Below are 18,165 nucleotides of genomic sequence, written 5' to 3'. Positions count from 1 at the left end.
AATAATTTGGTATACCTAATGTTAATGTGTATTGATCTGTCTTTAGTTGTGTGTACAATGTAACTTGTGTTTTACCTGCTGCTGCTTCTTAGCCAGGTTTTTAATCTCAATGGGATTTTTTTCCTGGTTAAATAAAATAATTTGACTGCAAATATTTTGGGAACAAATGTAACTTATATTTTAGGTGTAAATATTATTTTGGTCAGAGGTCTACCTAATATTTTGGCCAAAACTGTTATTTTGGCTGTGCTTATTATGGACACAAGTGTACCTAATATTTTGCCCTGAACTCTATTTTTTGTGGCGTGCCTAATATTTCAGCCAAAACTGTTCCTAATATTTATATTGAATATACACATTTTAAACTAATATATACTTAATATTTTGGCTGGAAACATTATTTTATCTTTGTGTGTACCTAATATTTTAGTACCAGGGCCAGGAGTGTCTATTATGATGGTCACAAGTGTACCTAATATATTGGTCTAAAAACTATTTTCCTAATATTTTGACCTCGGTTGGGTTGACTGCTAGTGTGTCTATCATTTTGTACTGAACTATTATTTAGGGTGTGCCTAATATTTTGACAGCTGTTGTACCTATTGTTGAAGTACCGGTACCTAATATTTTGACCTTGGCTGTACCTAATATTTTGACTGCTGTTGTACCTATTGTAGACCGTACCGGTACCTAATATTTTGACCTTAGGTGCACCTAATACTTTAGTCACAGTTGTACTTAATATTCTGTCTGCAAAGAATATTGTGTCTTTGAGTGTAACAAATATGGTGCCTAAATTTTGAACTTGGGTGTACCTAATATTTTGACTGCTGTTATTGTAGATGTGCCTAACATTTTTACCTTCAGTGTATCTAATATTTTGACCAAAGGTGTGCCTACTGTAATCCCAAGTGTACCTAATATTTTGGCCTGAACTCTATTATATTGGTTGTACCTAATATTTCAGTCACAGGTGTACTTAATATTTTGTCTGAAAAGAATATTGTACCTTTGGGTGTACCTAATATTTTGACCTCCGGCGTGCCTATTGTGGTCACAAGTGAACCTAATAATTTGGCCTAAACTACCGGTTTTATTTTAGATGTGCCTATTGTATTCCTAACTGTGCCTAATATTTTGGCCTACACTATTATGCTCATGTGTCATTTTAATTTCACAGCTGGCAACCTGCCTTAACACCTTGAGACATTCTATAAAACACAAAATACAGTTTATTATTATTTGTGTCATAGAAAAAAAACTAAATATTCGATCAAAGGTATGAAATGTTAAACAGAGTTTAAAAAAAAATATCTTTACTCGTTGCGTTGAATGGAAAAAAAATAAATGAGAACAGTAGATTTAGCGGACAAGCTCCACGTGGTCGTCCACAGGACTGCTGATGCTGCGAATACTGACTTGGTTGTGCACATTTTGGAGTCTTTGCTTCTGCACACTGTGCTGAACGCCGTAAGCAAAGTAAATGATTAGACCTGTTTGAAAGAAAACAAATAGTAGTCACTGGTAAAGAAATATGATGATGATAATTAATAAAGAAAAGAAGAGAAAGAAAGGTTAATCATTGTGATGATTATTAATATTGGGGACATACCTATAGCCATCCACACTGCATAGCGTATCCACGTGCCTGATCCAAGTTGAACCATCAGGTAAATATTGATCAAACTGCTCAATATAGGAAGCATCGGTACTAAAGGAACCTGGAGGTGTGAATGGACAAACACACAACAATCTCAATGGAGTTGAGGTCAGGGCTCTGAAGTTCAACTAGTCTTTATAGCCTACACGTAATATGAGGAATGGAAGCTGTAGAGCCAGACGTACCATGAAAGCAGCTGTTGTCTGACTTTGCGGTTGTCTCCAAATGAGGAGGAGGGTAAAGATGAGCATCAGCGTCACCATGACGACACAGAGCACGCTCCACCACTCTGACGACTGCAATGAGCTCACAGCTTGTGATATGAACAAACTCAAGATGGTGGCTAAAAGTACTGAGGAATAAATATTTCTCCTGAAAATCAGTGGGTGTTTATACTTATGAACTTATTCTATATCATCATGATAATTTATGAAGAATACTTACTGATGAAAACACTCAAAATAGAAACATTCTTTGAGGTCCGTGAGGTACATTGTGAACCAGGGAGGAATAATCCACTGACTGTAAATTTTTCTTGTTTGTTGTCATTAGGAGGAACACTGAGGTCTGCTTGGTATCTGTGTATACATGTAGACATATTACAAAATACATGTATTCATCTAAAACGTATCAACTTCATTGTTTTCCAACACATGTTTGGAATACTAAAAAAGACTTATTTTTGTTTACAACATCAACACAAAGCTACGACTTCACCAAATGTCTAACATACTAATGAAGAAAGCAACTAAGTCATGAATTAAAACATTACCAGCTCTAAAAAAAATCCTCTGTTTGTTTCTTATGATCTACCGAAAAACATTACCTACAGCAAAAAACACTAGTCAAAGATCCTCTATTTGTCATGTGGAGCGCTGTGCTGTTTTAAAAAATCTACCACAAAAAAGTTTGTCAAAGATTCTCTATATTACAGAAACACACTGCTGTTTTTAAAAAAATCTAACATAAAAACGCTCATCAAAGATCCTCAATTTGGGAGGAGGGTGACATTTAAAAAGAAATCTACCACAAAAACCCTCGCCAAAGATCCTCTAATTACAGTAATGTGCTTTGATTTTTATAAATACACCACAAAACTCTCATCAAAGATCCTCTATTTGGGAGGAGTGTGCAGTGTTTTTGAAAATCTACCACAAAAACGCTCATCAAAGATCCTCTGTTTGGGAAAAGTGTGCTGCTTTTAAAAAAAAAAATCCACCACAAAAACACTCATCAAAGATCCTCTATTTGGGAGGAGTGTGCGGTGTTTTGAAAAATACACCAAAAAAACACTCATCAAAAATCCTCTTTTTGGGAGGAATATGCTGCTGTTGTTAAAAATCCACTACAAAAACACTCATCGAAGATCATCTATTTGTGGGAAGAGTGCTAAAATGGATTAAAAAAAAGATGCCCATTAAAGATTCTCTATATTACAGGAACGTGCTGCTGGCTTTGAAAATGTACCACAAAAATGCTCATCAAACATCCTCTATTTGGGAAGAATGTGCTGCTGTTCTTAAAAATCCACTAGACAAACGCTCATCAAAAATCCTCTATTTGAGAGGAGTGTGCTTTGTTTTTAAAAATCTACCACAAAAACGCTGACCAAAGATCCCGTTTGGCAGAAGTGTGCTGCTTTTTAAAAAACTCTACCACAAAAATGCTCATGAAAGATCCTCTATTTGGGAGGAATGTGCCGTGTTTAAAAAAAATCTACCTCAAAAACGTTCATTAGTGATTCTCTATTTGGGAGGAATGTGCTGCTGTTCTTAAAAATCCACTACATAAACGCTCATCAAAGATCCTCTATTTATTTATTTATTTGAATTAGGACAATGCATATTCATCAACATAGAGCAACAATGTAAATATGCCGGAGTTTTAGCACAATAGCTAATTTTCATCTGTTATCCCGGGAGAAGAGTGCTAAAAATGTATCAAAAAGATGCCCATTAAAGATTATCTGTATTACAGGAACGTGCTGCTGGTTTTAAAAATCTACCACAAAAAGGTTTTTTAAAGATCTGTTATATTACAAGAACGTGCTGCATTTAAAAATAAAGAAAATCCACTAAAACGCTAGTCAGAGATCCTCTATATCGGTGTTTTTCAACCAGTGTGCTGTGAGATACAGTCTGGTGTGCCTAATTTCACCTATTTGGGTTAAAAATATTTTTTGCAATCCAGTAATTATAGTCTGTAAATGATGTGTTGTTGTTGAGTGTGGGTGCTGGCTAGAGCTCGGCAGAGTAACCGTGTAATACTCTTCCATATCAGTAGGTGGCAGCAGGTAGCTAATTGCTTTGTAGATGTCGGAAATAGAGCAACAATGTAAATATGCCGGAGTTTTAGCACAATAGCTAATTTTCATCTGTTATCCCGGGAGAAGAGTGCTAAAAATGTATCAAAAAGATGCCCATTAAAGATTATCTGTATTACAGGAACGTGCTGCTGGTTTTAAAAATCTACAACATAGAGCAACAATGTAAATATGCCGGAGTTTTAGCACAATAGCTAATTTTCATCTGTTATCCCGGGAGAAGAGTGCTAAAAATGTATCAAAAAGATGTCCATTAAAGATTATCTGTATTACAGGAACGTGCTGCTGGTTTTAAAAATCTACCACAAAAAGGTTTTTTAAAGATCTGTTATATTACAAGAACGTGCTGCATTTAAAAATAAAGAAAATCCACTAAAACGCTAGTCAGAGATCCTCTATATCGGTGTTTTTCAACCAGTGTGCTGTGAGATACAGTCTGGTGTGCCTAATTTCACCTATTTGGGTTAAAAATATTTTTTGCAATCCAGTAATTATAGTCTGCAAATGATGTGTTGTTGTTGAGTGTCGGTGCTGTCTAGAGCTCGGCAGAGTAACCGTGTAATACTCTTCCATATCAGTAGGTGGCAGCAGGTAGCTAATTGCTTTGTAGATGTCGGAAATAGCAGAAGGCAGCGGGCAGGTAAAAAGGTGTCCAATGCTTAAACCAAAAATAAAGGTGAGTGCCCCTAAGAAAAGGCATTGAAGCTTAGGGAAGGCTATGCAGAACGAAACTAAAACTGAACTGGCTACAAAGTAAACAAAAACAGAATGCTGGACGACAGCAAAGACTTACTGTGGAGCAAAGATGGCATCCACAAAGTACATCCGAACATGACATGACAATCAACAATGTCCCCACAAAGAAGGATAAAAACAACTGAAATATTTTTAATTGCTAAAACAAAGTAGATGCGGGGAATATCGCTCAAAGGAAGACATGAAAGTGCTACAGGAAAATACCAAAAAAAAAAAGAGAAAAAGCCACCAAAATAGGAGCGCGAGACAAGAACTAAAACACTACGCACAGGAAAACAACAAAAAACTCAAAATAAGTCACGGCGGGATGTGACAGGTCATGACAGTACACCTAATTTGAAACAAGAGCTATATTGATGCATGGTTGGTTTATGGTTTAAAGTCATATCCAACAATTGCGACAACGACTTTTTACTTTCAACTGAGCTTTGTTTTTTAATGATTTCTGCTGGTGGTGTGCCTCCGGATTTTTTCAACGCGAAAAAGGTGCCTTGGCTCAAAAAAAGTTGACACTGCTCTATATTACAGGAACTACTGCTGATTATAGTAACCTGCTGCAGAAGCAAAGATTGTCCATATAATCGGAGTCTCTGCTGTTTTAAAAAAGGTGCAGCAAAAATGCTAGTCAAAGATCCTCTATATTTTTAGTAACCAGCTGCAAAAACAAAGGTTGTCCATTGACAGGAGTGCTCACACTGGTCTGCTCTGATATGTTTAGCAAGCCGCTCCAGTGTTTGACAGTACATGAACAAAACAATCTAAGAGTAATCCTGTAAGTACAAACGTAGTAGAGTACAACATATGTGTAATATTACACTGTAGTGCTGAGTATTACCTTAATATGAGGATGCATATGGCAACAAGGGTGTATGCAAACAAGGTGCCGATGGACATCATGTCAACCAGAGCCTTCAGGTCAAACAGCAACGCCATGATTGCTGCACAATGAGCAGCAAACAACAAGTGGCATCCTCTCATTGAGTTTGTATTGTTGTTGTTGTTATTGTTGTTTACCTGCAACGACACCTGAAACCAGGGTAGCGATGACAGGACTTTGTCTGTCACTCATCTTGCTGAGCGGGCTGAAAAGAAGGCCGTCCCTCGCCATGGCGAAGAGCACTCTGGGCATTGGGAACATTGAGCCCAGCAGGCTGGGAGATAAATAAATAAATAAATTCTCTTCCACAATAAAAAAAAACAAAAAAACGTGAGGACGCTGCGTTTACCTTGTGGACAGAGCGCACAGAGACCCCACGGCCACCGCGTACTTTGCAGGACCCCAGCCCACGTAGGTGAAGGCTGCAGGTAGCGGGCTGTTGGCGCTCAGCAAATAGTACGGCATCAATAAGGTGAGGGCGGCCGACACGCCGAAATAAGCCAGGAAGCAGATGAGGAGGGATGCCACGATTCCCAGCGGGATGGATTTTTGGGGGTTCTGAACTTCCTCTCCTGGAGAAAATGGAAAACATGTTTTTAGGGCGTATAATGACATGACATAACATGACAAAGTACATATAATGAGATGAATATAAGATCAATATTATTCATTATTTAACAAAATGTTAATTATTATGGTTTCCTATTTGGCCGCCTTGTGATGCAGGCAGTGTAATATCTCAAACTGTGGTAGGTGGGCTCCATCTGGTGCGGGGGTCACTCTTTAGCTCTAGTCCTATTGGCTCCTTGGAGCTTTTTCAAAAATGTATGAAAATAAAAAAAGATGAGGGGAAAAAATAGATTTTTTGTTTTGATATGGTTTCCATAGGAGGACAAACGTGACACAAACCTTCCTAATTGTTAGTAATTCCACTGTTTATATGCTTCACTGATGAGAGTATTTGGCGAGTGCCGTTTTGTCCTACTAATTTCGGCAGTCCTTGAACTCACCGTAGTTTGTGTACATGTATAACTTTCTCCAACGCTGCCACATAAAAAAGTGTTTTATGCCACTCCTTCTTTATCCCATTTTGTCCATCAAACTTTTTATGCTGTGCGTGAATGCACAAAGGTGAGCTTTGTTAGATGTTATTGACTTGTTGGAGGCCTAATCAGGCATATTTGGTCACTGCATGAGTGCAAGCCAACATGCTAATTAGGCTAGCTGTATGTACATATTGCATCATTATGCCTCGTTTGTAGTTATATTTGAGCTCATTTAATTTCCTTTACTCATGTCCTATATAATTCAAATTTGCATGTCTCATGACACATTATCTGTATGTAATATTGGCTGCATTTCTGATAGTTGTTTGTGTGCCATGTTGTTCCAGACCACAGCTTGGAAAGATTGTAATAAATCCATTAGAAGAAGACAGTCTGCCGTTTCTGTTAACTTGGACACTCACATCTATACCTTTGGCCACTCTATGCCAGTAATTTCCAGGAGTTATCTCACCATCTGAGAAGCCTCCTTTTTACTAATGCTTCCAATGTTGTAAAAATGTGTAAAATAAATATTACATTTCAACATTTCTGTCAACGAAATTTGCGTCAGCCTGCGACACATAGTAATCTTGATGGTAGGTTACTATAGCTAATATAGACACTTACATCAAGTGTTGCCTTCATTATAACACTTATGTAAAGCTTTTATTTTTTTGCGGCTCCAGACAGATTATTTGTTTGTATTGTTGGCCCAATATGACTCCTTCAACTTTCTGGGTTGCCCACCCCTGATTTAGTGGTACGCCAAAAAAGTCTGTAAATATGTACTGTACGTGGAGTATCATGTTGGTGATGTTTGTGCATTGTGTGTAATGTTACAGTGGCCAAAATATTAAATATACTTGTTAAATAAAACCTCTGCCCTGTTTTTAAAGAATCCTTAGGCCTACTGCGCTACTGTATTTTAATGTTGATCATTATGGTATTTTTTTCTCAGGTGGTGCTTTCGGAAAAAAATTTGAGAGCCACTGTCCTAATCTATTAGCAGTATTTTTATGAATATGATATTATTACGTGTACCTGTTGTTGCAATGCAGTCAAAGCCAACAAATGCATAAAAGCAAGTAGCAGCTCCTGCCAATGTTCCCTCAAAGCCAAAAGGGAAAAATCCTCCTGTGCCATAACTCAGAGTTTCATTCATCGTTTTGTTTCTGCCACAGAAAGAAACGACACAATTAATATTATATAACCCATAACGTATTTACTGTAAATACCATGGAAGCCTGAGGCTCCAATGGAGCCAGTATGATTATAAAGGATTCATCTAGTTAATAATTAGAGATGTGTCTCAATACTTATGTCCGTGTTATGGATGATAATAAAAAAAAGGTGAATACTCATATGCGTTGATGAGATCCTCCTCACGGGTGTACCAGTTGTTGATGTCGCCCTTTATGAAGCCAGCAAGGATAACAAAGAGCAGCACTAAGATGTTGATGGCTGTAAAGACCTTATTCACTATGGCCGACTCTTTGACACCGAATGCAAGGATACCTAAAGAGGACAAGGACACACACAAGGCATCACAAACTAGTTGACCTTTTTAACTAATACTGAAATAATACAAATGCATATTTTGATGTTTTGTGAGGGAGTTTAAAAACATGCCTGCCAAGAGCATAATAAGGCCAGCAGCGAAGAAGTCTGGGTAAGGAGCTAATCCTGGCAGGTCCATGGCAGCGTGTTTGCCCAGGGAGTTGGCGATGTTATTTCCAATGAGTTCATCAAAAGTTCCACTCCATGCTCTGGCCACACTTGAGGTGCCTGACAACAACAGTGAGACATTTAAAAAAAAAAAATTGAACATCCAAACATTTACAGTATTTATTAAGGAAGGATTATATTTACCCAGTGGCGTTATGAAAAAAATGGCAAGGCGCCAATACTTACGGCAGTCTTTGGTCTAATACAGTGGTTCTCAAACTTTTCTCACCACCTCAAAAAACACTTGGCTTTCCAAGTACCACCATAATGAACAACATTAGAATACAGTATTGCCATTGCATTCGTTGCTAGGCAGATTTTATAGGGCACAATCAATTCCATAGCAAATTTTAGAGGGCACAATTATTGTCAGAGCACTTGTTGCTGGGTTAGTTTAATAAGCTGCGATTAATTCCATAGCACTTGTTGTTTAATGAGTTCTATAGGGGACAATTATTGTTTTAGCATTTGTTGCTAGGCAGATTTAATAGAACACAATTAATTCCATAGCACTTGTTGCTGGGTAAGTTTCATAGGGCACAATTAATGTCATTGCAATTGTTGCTTAATGAGTTCCATAGGGGACAATTATTGTTTTAGCTTTTGTTGCTAGGCAGATTTAATAGAACACAATTAATTCCATAGCACTTGTTGCTGGGTAAGTTTCATAGGGCACAATTAATGTCATTGCAATTGTTGCTTAATGAGTTCCATAGGGGACAATTATTGTTTTAGCTTTTGTTGCTAGGCAGATTTAATAGAACACAATTAATTCCATAGCACTTGTTGCTGGGTAAGTTTCATAGGGCACAATTAATGTCATTGCAATTGTTGCTTAATGAGTTCCATAGGGGACAATTATTGTTTTAGCTTTTGTTGCTAGGCAGATTTAATAGAACACAATTAATTCCATAGCACTTGTTGCTGGGTAAGTTTCATAGGGCACAATTAATGTCATTGCAATTGTTGCTTAATGAGTTCCATAGGGGACAATTATTGTTTTAGCTTTTGTTGCTAGGCAGATTTAATAGAACACAATTAATTCCATAGCACTTGTTGCTGGGTAAGTTTCATAGGGCACAATTAATGTCATTGCAATTGTTGCTTAATGAGTTCCATAGGGGACAATTATTGTTTTAGCTTTTGTTGCTAGGCAGATTTAATAGAACACAATTAATTCCATAGCACTTGTTGCTGGGTAAGTTTCATAGGGCACAATTAATGTCATTGCAATTGTTGCTTAATGAGTTCCATAGGGGACAATTATTGTTTTAGCTTTTGTTGCTAGGCAGATTTAATAGAACACAATTAATTCCATAGCACTTGTTGCTGGGTAAGTTTCATAGGGCACAATTAATGTCATTGCAATTGTTGCTTAATGAGTTCCATAGGGGACAATTATTGTTTTAGCTTTTGTTGCTAGGCAGATTTAATAGAACACAATTAATTCCATAGCACTTGTTGCTGGGTAAGTTTCATAGGGCACAATTAATGTCATTGCAATTGTTGCTTAATGAGTTCCATAGGGGACAATTATTGTTTTAGCTTTTGTTGCTAGGCAGATTTAATAGAACACAATTAATTCCATAGCACTTGTTGCTGGGTAAGTTTCATAGGACACAATTATTGTCATTGCACTTGTTGTTTAATGAGTTCTATAGGGCAGTGGTCCCCAACCACCGGGCCGCGGCCCAGTACCGGTCCGTGGATCGATTGGTACCGGGCCGCACAAAAAATAAAAAAAATAAAAAAATATTTTTTGTTTTTGTTTTTTGTTTTTTTAATTAAATCAACATAAAAAACACAAGATACACTTACAATTAGTGCACCAACCCAAAAAAACTCCCTCCCTCAATACAGTCAGCACACATGATTGTATTTTTTTATGACAAAAAAAATAAAAAATAAAATACCATACCCAACCCCCCCCCGCCCCCCCCCTCCCACCACTCGAAATAATAATTACCTATGACGTAGGACAGTAGCAGGTTCCATCCAGTGATAAAAGCCCATATCTCCCCCACTGTCACGTAGCTGTAGAGATACGCCGATCCGGTCTTGGGAACCCGAGCTCCAAATTCGGCGTAGCACAATCCTGCAAACACCGAGGCTACGGCTGCTATCAGGAAGGAGATGATGATGCTGGGCCCGGACACGGTTCTGGCCACCTCTCCGGATAGCACATAGACGCCGGCCCCCAATGTGCTACCCACCCCCAGAGCCACCAGGTCAAGGGCCGTCAGGCAGCGGCGAAAGTTGGACACCTCGCCTTCGGGCTCCAGGGGTTTCCTGCGTGAGAGACTCTGAAGGAAGAGCACCATCTTTGCACCAGACATCCTAGAGATGCAATATTGTATATGAATATATTTGTTTATGTATAGCTAGTGCAAGGAATTGTGGGAAGCCATGCATTCATTATTATGACATTTTGGCAACACTCTTGTCATATAGATGATCTTTGATTAGCAAAAGGTCCTCAAAAACAGCAGCATTGGGGAATGACCATAATCCTTATTTTTAGGGTAATGCACATCTTATTTTGCACGTGGAATATGATACATTTTATTAGGAAAATGAGTGCCTTACCTTTCTAGCAGAGTGCCGCAGCATGTGAGACGGACCACACGTTCCGCGTAAATACATCCATCCATTCGCCGTGAACTCCTCGCAGCTCTGCATTTTTGACGCATCGCGTTACATTTCAAAGGTATGTGCCATTTCTGGGAAAAAGAAAAAGCAAGAGCGTGAAAGAGAGGATGATAACGAATTGATGGAAGATGGCGCTGGAATGACAATCGAGTAATAGGCAAAGGGGGATTGGGCCGTGTCTGCGTGTGCGCGCAGGGTAATTAGCATTAGCGACTGTCAAACTACTGCTTGTATCAATGTTTTAAGATGCTTGGGGAAGAAAAGCAAAAGTTCAACACCAAAGCGAAACAGTACAAAATAAGTCATTTAGGTTTAAAATATAGGGGGGCAGATTGGTTAAATTGCGGCCCATACAGATTTCTATTTGGGAGACCCAATTAGACATTTTTTTCTCACAATTTGTTTTATTTATGTGCAACAATGTTTATACTTTTTTTTTTTTTTTTAAATCAAACTTGAATTTAATTAGGTGCATTTTTTGTTTAATAATATTTAACATCATTTTTTTCATCTCCCCAGCTCTATTCTGACCAGAATTTGGACGCAGTACCATCATCTTTAGAGGCTAGCATCAACATTGTGAGGCAGTGTGTATGCGTAGGCAATTTTGTCATTATATCCTAATCAGTGATGGAGCAGGAAACGGCTAGGAATACGTTTCTGGGAAAAAATTCATATGAAGCGCTCTGTCATTGAAAAATGTACACATACTGTACATATACATTCACTGTACAAACATACATATGTACATACTGTACATATACATACATACACTCATGCATATAATCACGTTTCATCAAATATATATTAACGTTGTTGCCCTAGGGTAAACTGGGTAACACATGGCACACTGACAAAGCTTATATTGTTACAATAACAATCTACAATGTTAATATAGTTGGCTTCTCTTTCTTCACCCCAATTTATCTGCTTTCTTTTGTTTTTCAAGTTATCATCACATATATGTATTGTTGCATTTGAACAATTGTATTGTTGATAATAGAGGTCAATTCTTGTTATTATTCATTACCAACAGTGCTATTTTTATTGGTATTTGTATTGCTTCATTTGTAGTGTAATAATGTTCATTGTCATTTCTGTGTTATTATTTATTTCACTAACTGCTTCTTTGTTATCACTTTTACCATCATATTTGTACATATCCTATTTGCTGATGTTGTTCTATTGTTGTTGTTGTTGTTGTTATTGTTATTGTTGTGATGGCTGTTGTTGTTGCTCTGTCTTATCCCCCTCTTGTCCCCGCAATTTCACTCTCTGTCTTCCTTTTTTCTCTCTTTCTATCCCCTCCTGCTCCGGCACCAAATAATAATATAAATCCATTTAATAAAGTCAAATACAAATAAGGCAACAAGAGAAGTAAACCACACTTCTCTTGTATGGGCATCTACATCAACAATATGATTTGCCTGAGTAGCTGGACAAGACAAAAAAAAAACATTTTACATACAGTACGCTTCTTCACACAAAACGGGGCCCTATGCACATCACGTGATCTGTGTTTGAGGAGGAGCAGCTCTCAATCTAAATATCGATCGTATCGAGAACAAGGTTGGTATCAGTGTCGCATGCATACTACCAGGATGAGGTTGTTATATTTTTCCTCATTCACATAGTTACATTGTATTATTGTATTGCTTAGAAACTTAGGTAATATGGTCCTGGATATCCTCCTGAGAACCAGCGTCTTCTGCAGTGGATGTTTATGTTTTGCATAACAGAGTTTTTCCCCCCAAAATGTCGAACTCAGACAAAAGAAATAGAAGAAAAAAAACAAATGTCTACTACAAAGGACGCTTGTTCTCAGGAGGATATTATTACATTGTCTTATATTGTTGCAGTTATATATTGCTAAAATGGTCACAAATATATGTTGGTAAAACTATTTTTATGTGCCGAAAATCTTTGTCCTGTGTTTTATTTTAAGTAAAGTGGCACCTCAAATTAAGAGTGCCCGAACCTAAGAGTGTTCTGAGATAAGAGTTGCCATTAGTGGGTGGAGCAAATGCCACAGTTAAAGTTACAAAAAGTACCAATGATTGTCACACACACACTAGGTGTGGTGAGATTATCCTCCGCATTTCACCCATCATCCTCACCCCCCGGGAGGTGAGGGGAGCAGTGAGCAGTGAACCCCGTAAGATCCGACCAAAACATCTGGTCTTACTGACTAGCATTAGCTAATAGCTGGCTTTTGGCATAACTTTGTTGTCCAAACATGGGGTGCAATAGAGTGAGTGTGAAGGACAGTGCTGAGAAAATTTGAATGTTCAAATAATATTAAAAAAAAGGTGGATATTTATTCATGAAAATATGAAGAAGCTGCTGATGGTGTGTTTGACGAAGAAGAAGCTGGAAGGAGAAACCGTAGAAGTCCACTCTCCAAGGTCTACAATATTATTACACTACTTCATAAAACTACTGTAGTTGTAAATAATACATTTTATTCTATTGTTTTCATATAATGTTTATTATCTAAAAGTTGTTTTTTCTTTTTAAAGGGCATGTACATGTTAAATGTGTTTGGGTGAGGGGGCGGCGGGGTTGGGGGTTGGCAAGCACCAATCAAATTGATTTCAGTTCATTTCACTGTGAGACGATGATTTCAGTTACAAGTTCTTTGAGTTAAGAGCTCCGTCACAGAACCAATTAAGGTCGGAAGTTGAGACACTACTGTATAATCATAATGCAGGGGTCGGCAACCCAAAATATTGAAAGGGCCATACTGGACCAAAAATAAAAAAATGTAATCTGTCTGAAGCCGCAAAAAATGAAAATCCGTATATAAGTCTTATAATGAAGGCAACACATGACGTAAGTGTCTATATTAGCTATAACAGCCTACTATAAAAATGACTTTAAAAAAGTCTTATATAAGTGTTATAATGAAGACAACACATGACGTAAGTTTCTATATTAGCTATAACAGTCTACTATCAAAATGACTATACACATACTGTACATATACAAGTACATATGCACACATACACTCATGCACATAATCACGTTTCATCAAACATAAATTAATGTTGTTGCCCTAGGGTAAACTGGGTATAACACATGGCACTCTGACAAAGCTTAACCTATTGTTACTATAACAATCTACAAGGTTAATGTAGGTTGCTTCTCTTTCTTCCCCTCCATTTTTCTGCATTCTTTCGTATCTCAAGTTATCATTACGTATATGTATTGTTGCATTTGAACAACTGTATTGTTGATAATAAAGGTAAAGTATTGGTATTGTTCATTATCAATAGTGCTATTTCTATTGGTATTTGTATTGCTCCATTTGTAGTGTAATAATGCTCATTGTCATTTCTGTATTATTTTTTATTTTCGCTAACTGCTTATTTGCTATTACTTTTACCATCATATTTGTACATGTCGTATTTGCTGATGTTGCTCTATTGTTGTTGTTGTTGTTGTTGTTGTGTTCGCTGTTGTTGTATTTGCTGTTGTTGTTTTTGTCTCTCTGTCTAATCCCCCTCTTGTCCCCACAATTCCCCCCTCTGTCTTCCTTTGTTTCTCTTTCTATCCCCTCCTGCTCCGGCCCGGCTGCACCAAATAATAATATAAGTCAAAATACAAATAAGGCAACAAGAGAAGTATCCTACACTTCTCTTTTGTAAAGTAAATCTGAAAAGCCGATATGGGCATCTACATCAACTATATGATTTGCCTGAGAAGCTGGACAGGACAAAAAAAAATAAAAATAAAAAAATGACTGTGTCGCAGGCTGAAGCAAATCTTCGTTGACAGAAATGTTGAAATGTCATATTTGTTCTACACATTTTTACAACATTAGAAACCATTAGTAAATCAGAGGCTACTCAGAAGGTGAGATAACTCCTGGAAATGACTGGCTTTTAATGGCCATAGGTAAAGATGTGTGTGTCCAAGTTAAAGGAAACGGCAGGCTGTCTTCTTTTAATAGATGTATTACAATCTTTGGCAAGCTAGGTAATGTTTGCTGTGGTCTGGAACAACATGGCGCGCAAACAACTATCTGAAATGCAGTCAATATTACATACAGATAATGTGTCATGAGACATGCAAAACTAAATGATACACAAAAAGGATAAAAGTAAAGGATATTAAATAGCTCAAATATACCTACAAATGAGGCATAATGATACAATATGTACATACAGCTAGCCTAAATAGCATGTTAGCATTGATTAATGCATGAAACTTTTGGTGGACAAAATGAGACAAAGAAAGAGTGGAAGATCTTACATGTAAACAAACTGTTGCGTCACAGTCCACACTATGGTGAGTTCAAGAACCGCCGAAATTAGTAGGACATAACGATGTTCACCAAATACTCTCATCAGTGAAGCATACACACAAACATGTTAAACAGTGGGCTTTCTAACAATTAGGAAGGTTTGTGTCATGTTTGTCCTCAAACAAAAAACATACTAAAACAAAAAACAATATTTCCCCCCGATCTTTTTCCATTTTCAATCCTTTTTTAAAAATGCTCCAGGGAGCCACTAGGGCGGCATCAAAGAGCCCCGTCATAATGAATAAATGTAATTCAAAACCATCTTGTAAACATGTTTAGTGGTATCAACAATCCTGGTCCTGTGCGCTCGTACATAATGTGCATGCCAGAGATCAAGCCTCCAGAATTTTGCAATGTTAAAAGCACAAATACATATTCTTCCCCTCCTCGTCCTCGGCCATGCATGCGGCTTATGTCAAGCCGCCAGTGCACATAGTGACGGCCTGGCGGTTATGCCGCCTGAGCGTGGGCACACAGGGTCGTCAATAAGTTGTAAAGTCAAATAGTTTTTAGTCGTGTGCTCAGCAACAGACTCGCTCATCCGAGCAGAAGGGAGATGTTTGAGGAACATAATGGTGAGGTCCACAGCTTCCTGGCATTCACACTACACCTCGGAATATTAATAAGGCGCCACAATCATACCCAAGTTCAAGCCATTATAAAAGATTATAAAAGATGCTAATCCTGCGACATGTGTATAAAATAGCATTTTTTTAACCACTTTTACTAAAACCCTGCCGTGGTTTTGGGGTGAGTAGCTTTTATTAGCAGAAGGAAATGGACAGGCCTTCTCCTCGTTAATGATTGATCTGCACCAAGAGAGCTGGGAAAAGTAATTGTCCACTGAAGTCATTCCGCACTTAAGATATTCTCGGTTAAACGTCTTCAAATGACTTACTGATGTTCTGCAGTTTGGTAGCGTGACTAGCCGCAGTCAGCAAAAAAAGTGGTAAGTTGAAGTTTTAATTGTGATTATTAATATGGATCCATTTTATTTTGGCTTATCTTTTTTTTTTTTTTTAAAGCATTCTGCTAAAAAGTCTCTGTAGGTTCTCCTTTTAACTTGTGTTGATGTTGCTTACTTGTTGTTATTATTGAATCACATTTAAATGGTCTCTTGCCTGTCTTTTCTTCACTCCGCAGCACTTCCAGCAATATAATGTACGTTATAAATGTAATTCATCATTATTATATAGAATTATAGAAAAGTATGTGTCAGTGCTCGATGAGTTATTTACCATCTTTGTTTTTTTGCATATTTTGTGCACGATATGATCTTTTAATCTTATCAACCTTCACATAATTTTTTTTCACAAACCACAAACTTTTTAAACTAAACACTGTTTTTAAAATTATTTTTTTGCTGCTATTCTACAGTTTTATAGAGTGAAGGTAGATTTATTAAGTAATCATTTATTAACTGATTTGGCCATTTTATAAATTACTGTGTTGCCACTGTCTGTGAATTATACTCTGGGTTTTGGTTTTATTCTGATTTGGATTATTTGGGGTTTATGTGTTGTTTCCTTTAAGGGGCAATTCCCTTAAAATATAAGGATTTAAGACCAAAATTTGCATTGCTGCATTTGTGTGTAATTATCCATTTTTGGTGTATAGATATGCATTGTATTATGTGTGTATACCAGTGACGTGCAGTCAGGGGAGGCAGGTGAGGCGGGGCCTCACGTGCTATCATGGAAAGAAAAAAAATGTCAAAAGAAAAAAAATGTATTAAATTGTTATATGTATCCAGTGATTATACTATGAAGTTATTTTCCATTTAACTTCACCAGTTTTAGATTATTTGTATTCAAAATCGCTGAATTTTCACATTTGCCGTTCAAATACTGAGAAGAGACGGTGCGGTGATCAGCAGCCAGTTGAGGCACGTCACTGCGTTGTGCCTCAACATAGATTGCGGACTCGGCTAACTGCTGGCCTGCTGTGCAGTGAGACCGTATTGCTATATGAACTATATTATACATTTCCATAATTTAGTTAGCTGAGGTATATAATGTACAGTGTATTTTGTCAACAACTGTATGTGTGTAAGTATTTGTTGTGCTGAGCAATCATAAAACGGCTGCGAAGACGCACTGGCTGAGGCTCGCAGTAATCCCGCCTCCTGGTGGTAGAGAATGCACCCCCGCCGTAGAATGCACCCCCTGACGGGAGTGTTATATCAGCTAAACCCCACACTTAAACTTTCCACGTGAGATTGAATCTATTTAAAAAAGTTATTCAATAAAAAGCCAAAAAGTGCAAAAACAATATGACTGCAGGGCCACAACATTAGGTACACCTGCAGACTGCAGCACGGATTTCATATTTCATTCATTCACATCGAGGCACAATGGTGAAGATCTTGAAGGCATACAGTATTATAATATATTCTATATATATTATGTATTTTTAAATTGAAGGTAAAGAGCCAAAATCAGTCACAGGTGATCGCTAATTTATTGATTTTTAATTGATATTGTTGCATTAATTAAGATTTACTGTGTTCTTCAACATTTGTCATTTTATTTTTATTCGTATTTCAAGGCCCAAATGAGGTATTTGTCTACTTTGTAACTCTAACCCCCCAAAAATTTAGCAAAAACAAACATCCACTGCAGAGGATGCTGGTTCTCTGGAGGATATATGAAGTTTTACAGTAAATATCTGGTCCCTGAGATTAAAAAAAATACTTAGTTTGGGCATTAAACTACAAAAACAATGAACTTTTATGAAAGAAACACCAACTTTTTGGCATCAAATAGATTTTCCATAAGTTGAATGGGTTGCTAAATTGTGTATTCGAATGGCCAAATTAAATTC

At 37.4% G+C, this 18,165-nt stretch overlaps 1 protein-coding gene across 2 annotated transcripts in view; it reads right to left on the bottom strand.

The window, feature by feature from the left end:
- Positions 1 to 1,299: 1,299 nt before the first annotated feature.
- zgc:175280 (cationic amino acid transporter 2 family protein) overlaps positions 1,300 to 18,165 on the bottom strand; it is a 58,560-nt gene continuing 41,694 nt past the window's right edge. The window contains exons 3-14 of one of the 2 annotated variants that reach the window (XM_062047665.1): positions 10,974 to 11,107; positions 10,354 to 10,724; positions 8,292 to 8,447; positions 8,021 to 8,177; positions 7,704 to 7,834; positions 5,966 to 6,188; positions 5,754 to 5,890; positions 5,575 to 5,677; positions 2,105 to 2,238; positions 1,846 to 2,012; positions 1,613 to 1,721; positions 1,300 to 1,493 (exon numbers count right to left, since the gene is read on the bottom strand). In XM_062047665.1, the coding sequence (XP_061903649.1) occupies positions 1,363 to 1,493; positions 1,613 to 1,721; positions 1,846 to 2,012; positions 2,105 to 2,238; positions 5,575 to 5,677; positions 5,754 to 5,890; positions 5,966 to 6,188; positions 7,704 to 7,834; positions 8,021 to 8,177; positions 8,292 to 8,447; positions 10,354 to 10,724; positions 10,974 to 11,077 (1,923 nt within the window). In that variant the 5' untranslated portion in view covers positions 11,078 to 11,107 and the 3' untranslated portion in view covers positions 1,300 to 1,362. The remainder of the gene's footprint in view (positions 1,494 to 1,612; positions 1,722 to 1,845; positions 2,013 to 2,104; positions 2,239 to 5,574; positions 5,678 to 5,753; positions 5,891 to 5,965; positions 6,189 to 7,703; positions 7,835 to 8,020; positions 8,178 to 8,291; positions 8,448 to 10,353; positions 10,725 to 10,973; positions 11,108 to 18,165) is intronic. The other variant, XM_062047664.1, reaches the window with a different exon arrangement.

Source organism: Entelurus aequoreus, linkage group LG05, assembly GCF_033978785.1.
Source record: "Entelurus aequoreus isolate RoL-2023_Sb linkage group LG05, RoL_Eaeq_v1.1, whole genome shotgun sequence".
NCBI classification, from domain to species: Eukaryota; Metazoa; Chordata; class Actinopteri; order Syngnathiformes; family Syngnathidae; genus Entelurus; species Entelurus aequoreus.
The sequence above is the reverse complement of the archived record's forward strand: the minus strand, read 5'-3'. Positions and strand labels throughout refer to the sequence as shown.